The 16697-nt window shown below is 36.1% G+C and overlaps 2 protein-coding genes across 2 annotated transcripts in view; one reads left to right on the forward strand and one right to left on the reverse strand.

Moving 5' to 3' along the window:
* The window catches only part of LOC143236525 (uncharacterized), a 55564-nt gene extending 50423 nt beyond the window's left edge, over nt 1-5141 (forward strand). Inside the window, exons 12-16 of the mRNA XM_076474824.1 lie at nt 290-427; nt 1028-1103; nt 1867-1913; nt 3356-3612; nt 4734-5141. Of these exons, the coding sequence (XP_076330939.1) occupies nt 290-427; nt 1028-1103; nt 1867-1913; nt 3356-3612; nt 4734-4901 (686 nt within the window). The 3' untranslated portion in view covers nt 4902-5141. The remainder of the gene's footprint in view (nt 1-289; nt 428-1027; nt 1104-1866; nt 1914-3355; nt 3613-4733) is intronic.
* A 4688-nt stretch (nt 5142-9829) lies between these two features.
* LOC143238123 (TRPM8 channel-associated factor homolog) lies at nt 9830-14322 on the reverse strand. The gene is made up of 2 exons (XM_076478081.1): nt 14304-14322; nt 9830-12820 (listed from the first exon to the last, which is right to left on the reverse strand). Exon 2 carries the CDS (start codon nt 12749-12751, stop codon nt 10565-10567), a length of 2187 nt encoding a protein of 728 aa, XP_076334196.1. The 5' UTR covers nt 12752-12820; nt 14304-14322; the 3' UTR covers nt 9830-10564.
* Between the last annotated feature and the right edge of the window lie 2375 nt (nt 14323-16697).

The raw sequence follows: 16697 nt of genomic DNA on the forward strand, positions 1-16697 counted from the left end.
AATTTTGTCAGTTTGAAAAACTAATAAGTAATGATACCACGTGATGACGAGAAACTCACTTGATGTAAAAATCTATTCAAAAGACGGCTGGTATGGGTCTTAAATCGTTGTTCTGTGCTTTATTTTAAAGTTTTAATACCCACATCAGTCGACTTTAGAATACAAACAATGACACATTTTAGTGCGGACAATAATTTTCATATACTATAATCAACACTCTTAAGATATTCCGTCTTCAATCGATGTGTTTTAATTCATCTAATGTTATTTGTGTTGTTGTTTTTCTCAGATTTTGACGAATGTTCGGATGATTACAACGACTGTGGAAGAGCGGCTGTCTGTATCAACCAGCCAGGAACATTTACGTGTAAATGTAAGGACGGTTACGAAGACCTGAATCCCAGTTTACCGGGCCGAGTATGCTTAGGTAAAAAAAATATTTGTCAGTCGATACTTGTTATGAAATAACTTCACATGTAAACAGTTTAACCGTGAGAGTTTTTTTTTATTTGTTTGCGTTAGACAACAAGTTTATTTTTTGGTATGTAGAAGTAGAATTTACAGAACTGATATACGTGTTGTGCGATTTAGTAATAACTACTTTGATTCAACTACCAGATTCTACGTGGTGTTGCACACTAGTCCGGTGTTGCACTCTAGTCTGGTATCTACAGGAAACAAAAGAGACTTCCTTTTGTTACGTATCGTCTGATGCAGACCACGTGGTTAGGGATCGTTCGGCTAGCAATCTGAGGGTCGTGGGTTCGATTCCCCGTCCCACCAAATATGCTTGCCCTTTCAGCCGTTGGAGCGTTATAAAGGACGGTCAATCCCTCTACTCTTTAGTAAAAGAGTAGCCCAAGAGATGGTTGTGAGTGGTGATGACTAGCTGTCTTCCCTATAGTCTTTCACTGCCAAATCATGAACGGATAACGCGTATAACCCTCGTGTAACTGTGGTCGAAATTCATTTGAAACCAAAACCGATTGTTTGATGCTATTTTAAGAGCTTTTCGATATTTTTCTAGGTGAGATAAAAGACTGTGAGTACTGCAGTGGTCGAGGAGACTGTATTATCTCTGATAAAGGGGCGAGGAGTTGCAGGTAGGATAAGAAACTAATCTTTCAGCTGTTTTAGTTTTTAGAAAATATTTCAAAGTTAAAGATACGCCAGTTGAACTGATTCTAATTATTCAGCCTAAAATTTTCACCAGTACCGCCAACTGTTTATATTTTGCTTAAGCGCAAAGTTGCACCAGATATACACTGTACTGAATGCGGGGCTCAAACCCCCAGATATACCGTTTGAACCCCCAAGAGAAAACACTGAAGATATCAATATGTTTCACAGATTAATTCATAAAGACCAGGAAAAACTGCTCCTGAAACCGTGAGATTGAACAATTATGTTAAAATCTGTTAATTTTGTTTAGGTTTTGTTTTCGCAACTATCAGTTAGTTTGGTTTAGGGTTTGTTATGTTCGTGAGATGGATGAAGAAATCATAATAAGAAGAGCGACTTGAGTTATATTATTATCGATCTTCGGTAAGATGGAATTTTCTTGTTTGTTTGCTGTTAGGCACAAATCTACACAGTGGGGTATCCATAGAACCAATAGGGGGGACTAAGATAAATAAACCAAAATTTTTTAAGAAACGTCTCTCATCTTGATTTGGAGTTACTGGTAATGAACCTCCGTTATTATATTTTGTAATGTCATGCTTGCATCTGCTGTCATCTAGTTGATGTTTACAACATTTCCATAGAAATAAAGGCCATCGGAGAGAGATTAGCATATAAGAATTGTAACTTGTTGAGTATCTGTATTTATAAATAATTTAAATAAAACCACTTCCTTTTTTTCAGTTGTCATCGAATGTATTTTGGTAGAAGATGTGAAATCAATGGTTTAAGTAAGTCCAATTTTATTTTCACTTTCATTAAACTTTCACGTTTACACATGACTTTAGAACCGAAATGGACATTTCCTTAAATATGTAACATTTTGCAATAAACTCAAAACCTTTCTGAAGAAGAGGATGCCTGGATCTCAGGTTTCATCAGTAAGACAACCAGAACACCACTACTGACATTTTAACCAATGTGTTACTTAAACACTGAAAGCAAAATCGGCAACTGATTGATTGATATTACACTAAATGTAAACACGGAGATGTTATTTTTGTAAAAATGTAAGAATCTTGGATATTTTTACTTTTTTACACAATAATTGTCTTATTACAATTTTTTTTTGCTGTGTTTTACTTTAAATTAAAAGAAAAATTATGCGCAGTTTTCTTCACCTTCACAACTAAGTTATTATATATTTATTTAAAAAAATTGAGCATTAAACGATAGTCCTGCCACCTAGTGTTATGTGATTGTTGTACATTTATTCGAATTGTCATCGGAAGTCGATTTGTTACAGATAATATTTGGTCAAAATAATACTTTTTATGAGATTAGAATCCAAATAATTTTTTCAACTACTTTTCATTTTTTTATTTGAAATTACAAGCTACTCATAAAGTCAAGTATTCTACTCCAATCACAAATTACTTCATTATAAGCGACGAAACGAAATATTTTGCTGCGTACGAAAGTTACAACCGCAGTAGACAATGTTTATGGCCCTGCATGGCCAGGTGGTTAAGGCGCTCAACTCATAATCCGAAGGTCACGGGTTCGAGTCCCCGTCACACCAATATGCCCGCCCTTTCAGCAGTGAGGGCGTTATAATGTGACGTTTAATCCAACTATTCGTTGGTAAAAGAGTAGCCCAAGAGTTGGCGGTAGGTGGTGATGATTAGCTGTCTTCCCTCTAGTCTTATACTGCTAAATTAGGGACGGCTAGCTCTGATAACCCTCGTGTAGCTTTGCACGAAATTCAAAACAAACAAACGATGCTTACATAGTACATATTCTGTCACATCTCGATGACTGTCAGATTTTATCTGTTTGAAATAATCGTACAGATGTCACGTTGATATACGAGTTTCTTCTGTTTTATGACTTTACTGTGTTGTCTTATGTGCTTTGTTTTTTGGGTCCTTATTTTCCGTGTATGTGTTTAAACGTGTATTATATTTACATTTTTGTACTTGATTTGTCTCGTCGTTTAACAACGCAAGTGGCTGTTTGTGTTCATAAGATAGAAAAGTTTATGGTTTTTTCGTTTGTGCCAATTAACTCAACCAGGTTAAAGTTTGTATTACGCATGGATATATATGTATCAGCTTTGTTTTTAGTTCTGAGAGACACTGTTAGAATTGGAATGGAAGATACATTTATATATGTATGTATACACGTCTTCTGTTAAACATACAGATGTTTAAACCATTTTCTTATCTGTCAGTTTTAGCCATTGTCCTACCTATTGCTGGCATCTTAGTTATTCTGCTAATCTGCTGTCTACTTCATTGGTGTCGCCGTTCGCGTCATCAGCCTCAGAAAGATGATAAAAACAAACCCCGGTCGTATGCCATGGGAATGAACACTGAGACACCAACAGAAGGCATCGCAGACAGAAAATCTATGATATTTGACTCGTCCAGTGAAGGTAGCATTGACCACGGCATTCGTCACCCTTACGCCTTTGATGGTCCTTACCAGGTGATCATCTTTTTACTATATTTGTTTACGTTTTGTTCTGTATTGTAATTGCTAATTTGTCATAAAATATAAATTGTAATAGTTGCAAGAGGCTTCTGAACATTTCTTGAAACAATGTATTAGAATACAAAAAAATACACAAACTCGTAAAAATTTATGGGTTATCTAGACAGTTGGTCTCGAAAAGTAAATAACGAGTTATACCATAAAGATTACCCCAATTTTCATTGTAGTTTATATCATCTAACGGAAAACTAAGGTTTACAGAGCAGCACTGGAAACTTTACAAAACACTTTTAATATTCGTTTTGTAGTTCTTGAAAACAATCCAATAGAGGTGTTGAAGTTTGATTACTTTGTAACTGATGAAAGAAGCACACAGACTTTGTGTGTTTGTTAACCAAACTTAACACTGCTTTTGTATCTTACTAGCTTAAACTTGCACCTTTTTTTGTAATACTTCAAGAAGTCATCTCACCAACTTATACAAGAACGGAATCAGAGATCTTCCGTGGTACTAATTACTGTCGGTATCTAACTGTATGACTGACAACTTGTACGACTATCATCTGTGGTTGTGTTACTGTCTTGTAGCTTTATTGTTAATAACAAGAGGAAGGATGAACGAGAACTCTTTTATATACTTTTCTTCTGTCAGATGTTTGTGTGCAACTTAATTGTTTTCACACGTGTCAAATTATTTTTAGAGTCAATAATACGTTGACAAAATAACCGTGCTCATGATAAACGGAGAGCGACTTTGGAAGTGTGGACAGTTGTACTTAAATATAACACTTTGTTCACTGATGTTTACAAAGATTAATGTTCCACGGTTTTTATCATAAATTACCACATATTGACGATACAGCCACGTGATCAAACTATATTTATTTATGTTATTGTTACTGAATAAAGTTGGTTTAATCATCCATGGTTACAGTATTTCAACTATTATGTCCTCTTGTTTGATTTTCTAGTCAACTTCTTTCCCAGGTTACCAATGAAATGGAATGTCTTCTTTTTGTTGTTGTTAAATAAAAGTAAACATACGAGTCTAACAAACACCCATCCATTCTATCTGTCTGTCTTTATAAGAAATATATTTCTGGTTTCTCCAACAGCCAGAAGATTGTTCTCTACCAAAGGCAAGCAGTGGAAAAAGCGAGCTAAGCCTTGACCGGAGTTTGTCCACTGGGTTTGCTGTACCACCAATGGTCATTCCTAGAGCGAAGCATCATCCGAAACAGCCAACGTATGGTTTGTACCAGGGACAGATGTATGCTTGGTGAAGCAACCACCACGAAGCGTATCGGAATCCTGCCCCTTAATGTTGATTTCTCTCCAGGACACGAAGATGGTTTAATGTACTAAAAACGCCAAGAACAAGTGTTCGTGGAGAACGCCATCTTGTATCATATAATCACTTGTATATTATGAACTATAACCTGAAGTTATGTCTAACGTGTCGAGTGTATCAGGTGATTTAATTAACCTTGTAGCACTTTACTGCAATAAATATTACTCAGATATATCCACGCTGTCATGTTGTTGTGTAGTAAGTCTAACCAACATGCAATTTTTTTCAATTCTGTCCGTCATAAAATACAGGACATAAAAACTGACTTTATTTTGGTTCACTTGGGTAATTTTTATTATTTTGTTTTTGTATTTTTAAGAAAAACATGGTAATGTCCACACATTAACTAAGAGTATCAAATAATGCACATTTCTCACGACACTTTTAGTTATTATGTCGTAGTAATTTGAGCATAAATGTAAAGGATACAGTGTAGATAACATAGTTGTTTCAGAATAACCAGACCCACCAGGGCCAGGTGGTTAAGGCGTCCGACTCGTAATTTGAGGGTCGAGGGTTCAAATCCTCGTCGCACTTTTCTTTCTGCCGTGGGAGCGTTATAATGTGACGATTAATCTCACTATTCATTGATAAAAGAGTAGCCCAAGCGTTGGCGGTGTGTGGTGATGACTAGCTGCCTTCCCTCCAGTCTTAACCTGCTAAATTAGGGACGGCGAGCGCAGATAGCTCTCGTGTAGCTGTGCGTGAAATTCAAAAACAAACGAAATAATCTGGAAGAATGCAGTGTAAATTACATTACCTTTTCCAGAATATCCTGGGAGGATACAATGAAGCTAACATATTTGTTTCAGTACAATTTGAAAAGATACGTGGTTTTCTTGTTCCAATATAATAGGGAAAGATACAATGTGGACATATTAACTTTCTCTTAACATAAACTATTATTATCTTTCTTGTAAGTTAGTATTTGAAATATTCTGCTGATATTAATAACTTCTGCTTACTTAAATTCTTAGTATAATCACTGTTTTTTTATATGTACAGAGTTTACTAACATAATTGTTTTATATCAGTGACTATCACGTTTGTTGTTTGGTGACACCAAAATGTCTTTTTCATCAGTGATTATCACGTTTGTTGTTTGGTGACACCAAGATGTCTTTTTCATCAGTGATTATCACGTTTGTTGTTTGGTGACATCAAGATGTCTTTTCATCAGTGATTATCACGTTTGTTGTTTGGTGACATCAAGATGTCTTTTTCATCAGTGATTATCACGTTTGTTGTTTGGTGACATCAAGATGTCTTTTTCATCAGTGATTATCACGTTTGTTGTTTGGTGACATCAAGATGTCTTTTTCATCAGTGATTATCACGTTTGTTGTTTGGTGACATCAAGATGTCTTTTTCATCAGTGATTATCACGTTTGTTGTTTGGTGACACCAAAATGTCTTTTTCATCAGTGACTATCACGTTTGTTGTTTGGTGACATCAAGATGTCTTTTTCATCAGTGACTATCACGTTTGTTGTTTGGTGACATCAAGATGTCTTTTTCATCAGTGATTATCACGTTTGTTGTTTGGTGACATCAAGATGTCTTTTCATCAGTGATTATCACGTTTGTTGTTTGGTGACATCAAGATGTCTTTTCATCAGTGATTATCACGTTTGTTGTTTGGTGACATCAAGATGTCTTTTCATCAGTGATTATCACGTTTGTTGTTTAGTGACATCAAGATGTCTTTTTCATCAGTGACTATCACGTTTGTTGTTTGGTGACACCAAGATGTCTTTTTCATCAGTGACTATCAAGTTTGTTGTTTGGTGACACCAAGATGTCTTTTTCATCAGTGATTATCACGTTTGTTGTTTGGTGACACCAAAATGTCTTTTTCATTAGTGACTATCACGTTTGTTGTTTGGTGACACCAAGATGTCTTTTTCATCAGTGATTATCACGTTTGTTGTTTGGTGACACCAATATGTCTTTTTCATCAGTGATTATCACGTTTGTTGTTTGGTGACATCAAGATGTCTTTTTCATCAGTGATTATCACGTTTGTTGTTTGGTGACATCAAGATGTCTTTTTCATCAGTGATTATCACGTTTGTTGTTTGGTGACATCAAGATGTCTTTTTCATCAGTGATTATCACGTTTGTTGTTTGGTGACATCAAGATGTCTTTTTCATCAGTGATTATCACGTTTGTTGTTTAGTGACATCAAGATGTCTTTTTCATCAGTGACTATCACGTTTGTTGTTTGGTGACACCAAGATGTCTTTTTCATCAGTGACTATCAAGTTTTGTTGTTTGGTGACACCAAGATGTCTTTTTCATCAGTGATTATCACGTTTGTTGTTTGGTGACACCAAAATGTCTTTTTCATTAGTGACTATCACGTTTGTTGTTTGGTGGCACCAAGATGTCTTTTTCATCAGTGATTATCACGTTTGTTGTTTGGTGACACCAAGATGTATTTTTCATCAGTGACTATCACGTTTGTTGTTTGGTGACACCAAAATGTCTTTTTCATCAGTGATTATCACGTTTGTTGTTTGGTGACATCAAGAAGTCTTTTTCATCAGTGATTATCACGTTTGTTGTTTGGTGACATCAAGATGTCTTTTTCATCAGTGATTATCACGTTTGTTGTTTGGTGACATCAAGATGTCTTTTTCATCAGTGATTATCACGTTTGTTGTTTGGTGACATCAAGATGTCTTTTTCATCAGTGACTATCACGTTTTGTTGTTTGGTGACACCAAGATGTCTTTTTCATCAGTGATTATCACGTTTGTTGTTTGGTGACACCAAAATGTCTTTTTCATTAGTGACTATCACGTTTGTTGTTTGGTGACACCAAGATGTCTTTTTCATCAGTGATTATCACGTTTGTTGTTTGGTGACACCAAGATGTATTTTTCATCAGTGACTATCACGTTTGTTGTTTGGTGACACCAAGATGTCTTTTTCATCAGTGATTATCACGTTTGTTGTTTGGTGACACCAAGATGTCTTTTTCATCAGTGATTATCACGTTTGTTGTTTGGTGACACCAAGATGTCTTTTTCATTAGTGATTATCACGTTTGTTGTTTGGTGACATCAAGATGTCTTTTTCATTAGTGATTATCACGTTTGTTGTTTGGTGACATCAAGATGTCTTTTTCATCAGTGATTATCACGTTTGTTGTTTGGTGACACCAAGATGTCTTTTTCATCAGTGATTATCACGTTTGTTGTTTGGTGACACCAAGATGTCTTTTTCATCAGTGATTATCACGTTTGTTGTTTGGTGACACCAAGATGTATTTTTCATCAGTGACTATCACGTTTGTTGTTTGGTGACACCAAGATGTCTTTTTCATCAGTGATTATCACGTTTGTTGTTTGGTGACACCAAGATGTCTTTTTCATTAGTGACTATCACGTTTGTTGTTTGGTGACACCAAGATGTCTTTTTCATCAGTGACTATCACGTTTGTTGTTTGGTGACACCAAGATGTATTTTTCCAAGTGCACCACAGTACTGCATCTTCCTTTCTGAAATTAATTAAACTTTCAACGATCAACCGGAGTGAAGCCATGATAATCTGCAGTATTATCTTCACTTTAGTCTTACCTGTTTTTTATCGTAAGCTTACCTTACGTTAAAGTTTATAGTCCTTCTATGAGGTTTCCAATTACGTGAGCCTTTTCACTCCAAAGAAAAATATTGACTGTATATGTATTACATGTTTAAAAAGTACCAATAGTTTGTGATTTTTTGTTAAAAAACACATTTATAAAACTTTTATATTAAAAAGGTTCGTATCTTTCAAGTTAATCAAAGGCAGTTAAGAATAGTCATGATCTCTATCAGAAAAACAAATGAAGTGTTTTTGTTTTTTTGCGCCAGGCGTTTCCCAGCGGTTAGTTCCAGTTTGCAGATCGAATGGTTCAAGGCTCGAGACACGATGCGCTAACAACTTTCGCATTTTCAGATCTGCATGTGCATATTAGCAAGCGTATTAACTGTAATTTCGTGTTCTTTTATTGAAAGTAAAACCCCATACTATCCATAAACAGAATTTGTTTCATAATTTACTTCGAAATAGACTGTATGTTCTTTATAACATAATACGTGGATTTTTGTATTTAACGCTTTGGGTAGATTTTGAGAAGATTCTGATTTTTAATTTTTCTGGTTCAAAATTAATTTTATATTTCATATACACATTAAGATATTCAGAACATTGAAAACCTTTAAAGTGTTCACTCTTCTTATGGGTTTGGATCCCCGTCACACCAAACATGCTCGCCCTTTCAGCTGTGGGGCGTTATAATGTGACAGTCAATCCCACTGTTCGTTGGTAAAAGAGTAGCCCAAGAGTTGGCGGTGGGTGGTGATGACTAGCTGCCTACCCTCTAGTCTTACACTGCTAAATTAGGGATTACTAGCGCAGATAGCCCTTGAGTAGCTTTGCGCGAAATTCGAAACAAACAAACAAACAAAGCTTTGCGCGAAATTTAAAAATACAAACACTTTGTACGGTGTCCACTGCAAGTTTCGAACCACGAATTTTATCCTTATAAATTTTCAAACTTATTGTCAAGCATTGAATTTGTCTCTTATTTCTTACAGCAAAAAGTTATGAAACACGATCTGTTCAGATTACATTAGTAATTATAATTGTGTTGAATATCAAAAGAACATATCGAAATATTGTTTGTTTAGTTACAGTTTTTGAACAAAATTACGTATGAAGTTTATTTTTGTACAATGTAAACACCAGACGGTAAATCCTCGTGTTATCTTAAAATTATTAATAATTGTTTGAAAACAGCTGATTCTATGACTCGGTGGACTCAGCAGATAGCCTGATGTAACTTTGTTATAAGAAAAACTCACACTAATTCTGTAAAACTTTTATTTTGAATTTTAATGCATGGGAAACGTATTTAGTTTTATGTTTGAAAAATCACACTAAATCGAAAAATAATAACAATTCGTCCATTATTGATGACCGATAACACAATCAACAAATCAAAATTCATTGTTTGTAAATTTTCTTTGAAGTTTGCGTTTACAATAGGTAATGAACAATATTTCTTACTAGAACTAAATAATCAACCTAAAATTCTTTGTCATTAATATCTGATATTGTTTTTTTATAATTATTTAATAAGTTTGTTTAGCTAAAAAGTAAGAATGACATAAATTGCTATAAAAAGTCTTAAGACTATTAAATTATTTTTAATTATTTTATCTAAACATTAAGCTAAATAGAAAGTTATTGATGCGCTGAATCGACTAACTTATCTAACGTTACAAATATCGCAATGTTGAATAAAGAAAAAAATATTTTCTTATTATTATTTTGCAATAATCTAGTTTCAAATACTTTATTGTGAAAAATAATCGTTTAGACATGATGACTAATTGGATTTAAAGTACAAAACTTATTTTGAAATATTGAACTGATTTTACCATTGTATAAAATCAGCTAATCGTTTGTAACATTAACTTGTCTCAAAGATAAGTTTCACAAATTTGTGTAAACGTGTTACAGAATTTCGAGAGAACTCGGCTACAAACGCCATTTATTTCATGTGAGATTAGCAATGGCGCCTCAATAGATTATGAAGTTTTCAAGAATCTTCTGGAATACAGCCAGGTCCATTGAAGTCCTCAGGACAGTCTTCGTAACCAGGAATTTCAAACTCCATCACAAAAATGTTAGGATATTTCGAACAGATGTCTTCAAATCTCTCACGAGCAGAGGAAGTAACTTCATCTTCGCAGATGAATGGCTGTAAATAATTCATGGACTGTTTTGCAGCGTCGGATATTGGAATTCCCCAGAACTGGAAGAGTGGAGCAAGGTTATAGTTGACCGTTTCGGAGAATCTGGTGTACCACATATCAATTTTGTCTTGATCGGTTTTTGGTTTGTGTTCTGTATCTGTTTTGTATTGTCGAAAGACTTTCTTGTATGAATCCCATGTAAAACAACGCGCTAGTTGGCCGTATATAACCAACCCCACGCCAGGTTTCTTCTTCCAAGTTTCGAAGTCAGCACCAGCAAGTAAGTACTTCTGGACACCAGTGAATTGTCTGGTTATCGAGTAGTTCTGCCATACGGGGATATTGCAGACTGCATCACCACCATACAAAGCAAAGACATTACATGTCACCTCTGTTGAGCCCTTAAATGTCCATTCCTGTTTCTGCATGTTATGTCCAAATTCGTGGAAGATGCCCCAGCTACCGTTGGTCCTAAGAAATTCGGTATTCAGTACGAAGACGTTTTTGGTAGGGTCGGTTATGTTCATGTGAGAAACTACTGGATAGCCTGAATGTAATAACCCCATTTTTGGTTGCCTATCAGGAACTAACCACTGACGACGATGAAGAGTGATATCTGTTCCACGAAGATGATGATAAGATTTCATCAACTGGTCCCAAAACGTTAAGGGATCCGTAGGGTGGTCAAAATTTCGTATGGATGACGATGGTAAGGTGATAATCACAAATTCTCCCACAAGATCTGTCCAAAGTCCTGGAGAAAGCTTCCGGTTTTTCCAATGTGAAGGCGCTTCAGGATCTTTGATATCGAAATATGGAGCCTCTACAATGGACTCTAGCTCAACTTCCAGGCTTTTCTTCGCTGGTGGACTTTCAAAGTATATCAGCCCTCCATACGGACTAGAAATTGTTGTTTCTCCTGGAGACAGTGGTCGTCCTACCATAATTGACGGCCATCTTTTCCAACCCTTAGTGACGTTTTTCAGATTGTCACTATGACATCCAATACGTATTTTCCAACCTTGTACATCAGTTCCTTTCACAGTCACCTTCATTTCCTGCCCAGCAGGCAAGTAGTAACCAGTTGGGTAGAAGTCCCTCAAAGTGGAAGTCAAAGAAATCGTGGCCTTTGTTAAGGGAGGTGGGGATTCAAAATCACCTGGGAAGTCTTCGATTCCCGGAGCTTTACGGCCATTCAATCTCAGTAAAATATCATAAAGTATCAGAAAATCTTTGGCTGACTGTTCCTTTGCAGGTGTTTGGGAAGTGGGAGTAGAGATGTGTTTTATATACTCTTCACAGGTTTCAAAAAACTCCTTGAAAACATCTTCTGAAACCAACAAAGATTTCGGCATAATAGATATCATTTTTACAATCCTGTTAACCATTTGTTGGAGACTTTCTTGACTTTCTTGAGCCTTTTTCATCTGTCTTCCAAGGTGTGCATAGTTTGCTGGATTATCTTCCACCATTACTTCACCCGTGTTTGAAAAATACTTTGTAGTAAAACACATACCCACGTTGGTGAGCAATTTAAAATGTGGCATGGTCTCTATGCTGCCCCCAACAAGCTGCAAGTAACCCCAAGGTGTTTCTGCAATAACCACAGCTCCTCCAGAAGCAACAAAGTCTTCGATGTTTTGGAAAAAATCTCTATTTTCTCCTTTACTAGAACCCTTAACAACGGCAATCGTTTCGCCCACTTTTAGTTCATCAAACTTTGTTCCACCACGCACGCGTACAATGTTCACATTTTGAACATCGGCACCTTTCGAGAGCCACCTAATTATATTCTGCCTCAGTTGAGAAAACCAGTCTGGATTTTGTAAAAAGGCTTCTCCGTAGGGATTTTGTGAGAATACAACCATCCGCCCGTTTCCATGTTCAGCAGCAGCCATGAAAACTTGATCAGTGTAATTTCCAGCCAGAATAGGCTCTGCTTTGTCTCCCCAGACAACCATCTTTCCAGAATTTCCCTTCCCTTCTAAGGAAGTAATTCCTTCTAACAGTTCTTCCCGCCACTTTCCCATGTCTTTTATAATGTTCAAACAATGAATGAAAAGTTCTGTTTAGAATTATCAGTAGAACTGTCGATAGACCTAAAAACAACAACACATATTTCACTATACTTTGAAACTTAACTAATCACAAAATACTATTTTAAACGAACAAACAATACTACTTGCAAGGTTTTGTCGTAAATAACAATATGAGTTCAATGTAGCAACAGTAATTAAAGTTAAAATGGAAACAAAGAGGTTTGTTTTGAATTTAGTGCAAAACTACATGTGGGCCATCTGCTCTAGCCGTCCCTAATTTAGCAGTGAAAGACTAGAGGGGAGGAAGCTAGTCGTCACCACCCATCGCCGACTCTTGAACCACGCTTTAAACAAAGATGAATAGGATTCATCGTCATTTTATTACACTCCATGGCTGAACGAACAAGCATATTTGGTGTGACGGGAATCGAACTATATCACAGTCATCTTCATTTCCTGCCCAGCCAGTAAGTAGTAACCAGTGGGGTAAAATTCTCTCAAAGTGGAAGTCAAAGAAATCGTGAGTCAGTTACCCTAACAACCTGACCACGACAAGCCGAAACAAATAAGAACTACCGACACAAACAGTTTGTTTGTTTGTTATAATGAATGTTAATATTAAGCATAACAAAAGAGCGTCTACTTTATATATCTGTCTTGAGTCTAGAGAATAACTGTTGTGATAATTCTAATGTAGAAATTTCGGATACAGTGCCTCTCTATTCCTGTGCAACGGAGAGATGGCAAACCGATGTCCTTATACTTTCGATGGACTATAGAAAGCAGGGAGTAGCTGCTTGTTTCGAGCATGACAGTTACTGCTGAAACTTTTGCAATGTTAACTACGTCGCAGGGCTGTTAACAAGACATACTGTCATGAGATAGAGCACGACCGAAAGTAGTGACATAATCAGGACTATAATACTTTACGACCGAACGAAGTGTCATAATGAGGACTATAATACCTTCTATTAAACGCAGCCAACTTATTATAACCTACACATTAATTTACTGGTTGATGGAACTCAACCTGAATAGCTGTTTTCTATCTATTTATACATATGTCATTTCATTTGAAAATGTTCCAGATTTTATGGTAAAAGTGTTTCATGTTGTTGTTTTTCTAGTAAAATAGGATTTCTAGGCTGATATAGTCAATAAATGATATTTCGTTTGTTTGTTTTGAATTTAGCGCATAGCTACACGAGGGCTATCTGCGCTATCCGTCCTAATTTAGCAGAGTTTGACTAGAGGGAAGGCAGCTAGTCATCACCGTCCACCGCCAACTCTTGTGCTATTCTTTTACCAACGAATAGTGAGATTGACCATAACTTTATGACGCCCCCACAAGCTGAAAGGGCGAACATGTTTGGTGCGAGGGGGATTCGAATCCGCGGCCCTCAAATTACGAGTCGAACGCCTTAACCCACCTGACCAATGTATTTTGTAAGCAGGATAACTCAAAAGCTGGAAGTGTGCGGTGAGCATAGATCAAATAGCCCATTCTGTAGCTTTGTGATTAACAACAAACACACAAACTTACCTGTTACTTAGCTCTTGTTCTAAAAACCTAGTGAATTTTCAGTCTTTATATAGTGTCGTTCAATCGTGAGGAAAATCGAATTGTTCACGAAGAGATTACATTGTCACCATATAGGCATTGATAAGATAATGGTAACGGGATGACATGTCGATAACTTATAACATGACATATCACGTGTACACTAATATCTGATTTAAAACAATGATTTACTTTTATTTAAAGATTCACCTGTTTTTATCTTAATGAAATTATCGAAATTTGTTTTATAATTTCGTGCAAAGCCACACGAGGGCTATCTTCGCTTGTCGTCCCTAATTTAGCAGTGTAAGACAAGAGGAAAGGCAGCTAGTCATTACCACCCACCGCCAACACATTGGCTACTCTTTTACCAAACGAATAGTGGGACTTACCGTAAATTATATCTCCCTTACGGCTGAAAGGACAAGCATGTTTGGTGCGATGAGGATTTGAACCCGCGATCCTCAGATTACGAGTCGAACGCCTTAACCCACCTGGCCATGCCTGGCCTTGAAATTATCATAATTTATATAAACAAAATAATCGAGTTTAATCATTGGTACGTTAGACGTAGAACATCGGTTAAAAAAAACGTTTTTTAACAATAACGGCTTTTATCTTGCTATCAATACTGTGATTCATTTGTTCCAACTTTATTATGTCATTTAAATGTTTAAGGTTCTGCATAACTGATTAGATATTTAAAAAATTAGGTTATCATGCATAGAAAAGATTTTCTGTTTATTATAACTTTATACACACACTCAACGCAGATACAAAACCATTTTCACGTGTTGTTTCATCAGCAGATACACAACAAAAACACGGATACCACCCAAAATGTACATGAAAATAACATCAGATCTCGTGCATATTCCAAAGGTCGTACAAAGTATATGCAGCCTGAAAGTTTTTGGTTTTCGTTATCTGTTGACGTTTGTGACATTACCACCACACACACATTCCTATATTTTCATTAAATATAATTGAAGGACCCGCTCGGCATAGCTTGGTACTTGAGACGCTCCATTTGTAATCTGAGGGTCGCAGGTTCGAATCCACGTCCTCCCAAGTGTGCTCGCCCTTTCAGTCATGAGGGCATTATAATCTGACGGTAATTTCTACTATTCATTGGTAAAACAGCAGGCCAGGAGTTGGTGATGAGTAGCTTCCTTCCTTCTAGACTTACACTGCTAAATTGGGGACAGATAGGGTAGACAGCCTTCGTGTAACTATGTGCAAAATTCAGAACGAAATGAGATAGAAACGACTGCCGTCTGTGCTTTGTGTAATAACAACAAAATATTTATATATTTCACTGACTGTTTTTTTGTTTTTTTCAGAACACCAAAGATCCATCTACAATATCTAAAAAGATAATTGAAATTATCTACAAAGAAAAACTGAATTTCTTAATATCATTGATTCAGTGTAGCATAAAAATGATGCAGTCACAATAACTGTTTTCATTCACGTATGGTGGGGTTGTTCATTTGATTGTTATCAACAGTTGAACACTTAATATTGTTCATTAATAGATATATTATTGCACTAATTACAATACTCAACCGTTTGAAATACGTATCGTTTATACGAAAGTGTCTCACTTACTCAGTAGTTAAACTCTCAGTATGGTTCAGTCCAAGAAAAAAGAACCACAAAATCTTATCTTCAACGATTTGTTTTCAATGTTCCAATGATATATTTTGGAGTTTCTATGACAAGAAGACATCTAGATATTTACAGAAAATTAATATAACAGTAAAAAAAACGCTGTAACATAATTCAGTTGGTGTGAAAAAGGTACATAGGTGGATCATGTTTTATAATATGGATACTGAACGTGTTCGGCCGCGATTGTTGACCTAATGACCTTTAAAATACAAGGAATCCTGTGGATTTTTATTATCCTTTTATTGTTTAGACTAGTTTACATAACGTGACATAGCTTGATCTTTTTAATTAATATCACTTGAGTAACGACAGTTTTAACATTGAAGAAACAGGTGGTGTATTTGTTAGATGTACACAAATACATTTTATTATCGAACTAAAGTGCCGAGGACAAAAATGGTGTTGGACATAATTCAAATTATTACTACACAAGAGAGGCCACCATGGCCAGGTGGTTAAGGCACTTGACTCATAAGATGATGGCCGCGGGTTCGAATCCCCGTCACACCAAACATGCTCGCACTTTCAGCCGTGAAGGCGTTATAAAGTGATGGTCAATCCCACTATTCGTTGATAAAAGAGTAGCCCAAGAGTTGGCGGTGGGTAGTGATGACTAGCTGTATTCCGTTAGTCTTACACTGCTAAATTAGGGACGGTTAGCGCAGGTAGTTCTCTAGTAACTTTGCGCGAAATTTAACAAAT

Source organism: Tachypleus tridentatus, chromosome 13, assembly GCF_004210375.1.
Source record: "Tachypleus tridentatus isolate NWPU-2018 chromosome 13, ASM421037v1, whole genome shotgun sequence".
Lineage (NCBI taxonomy): Eukaryota > Metazoa > Arthropoda > Merostomata > Xiphosura > Limulidae > Tachypleus > Tachypleus tridentatus.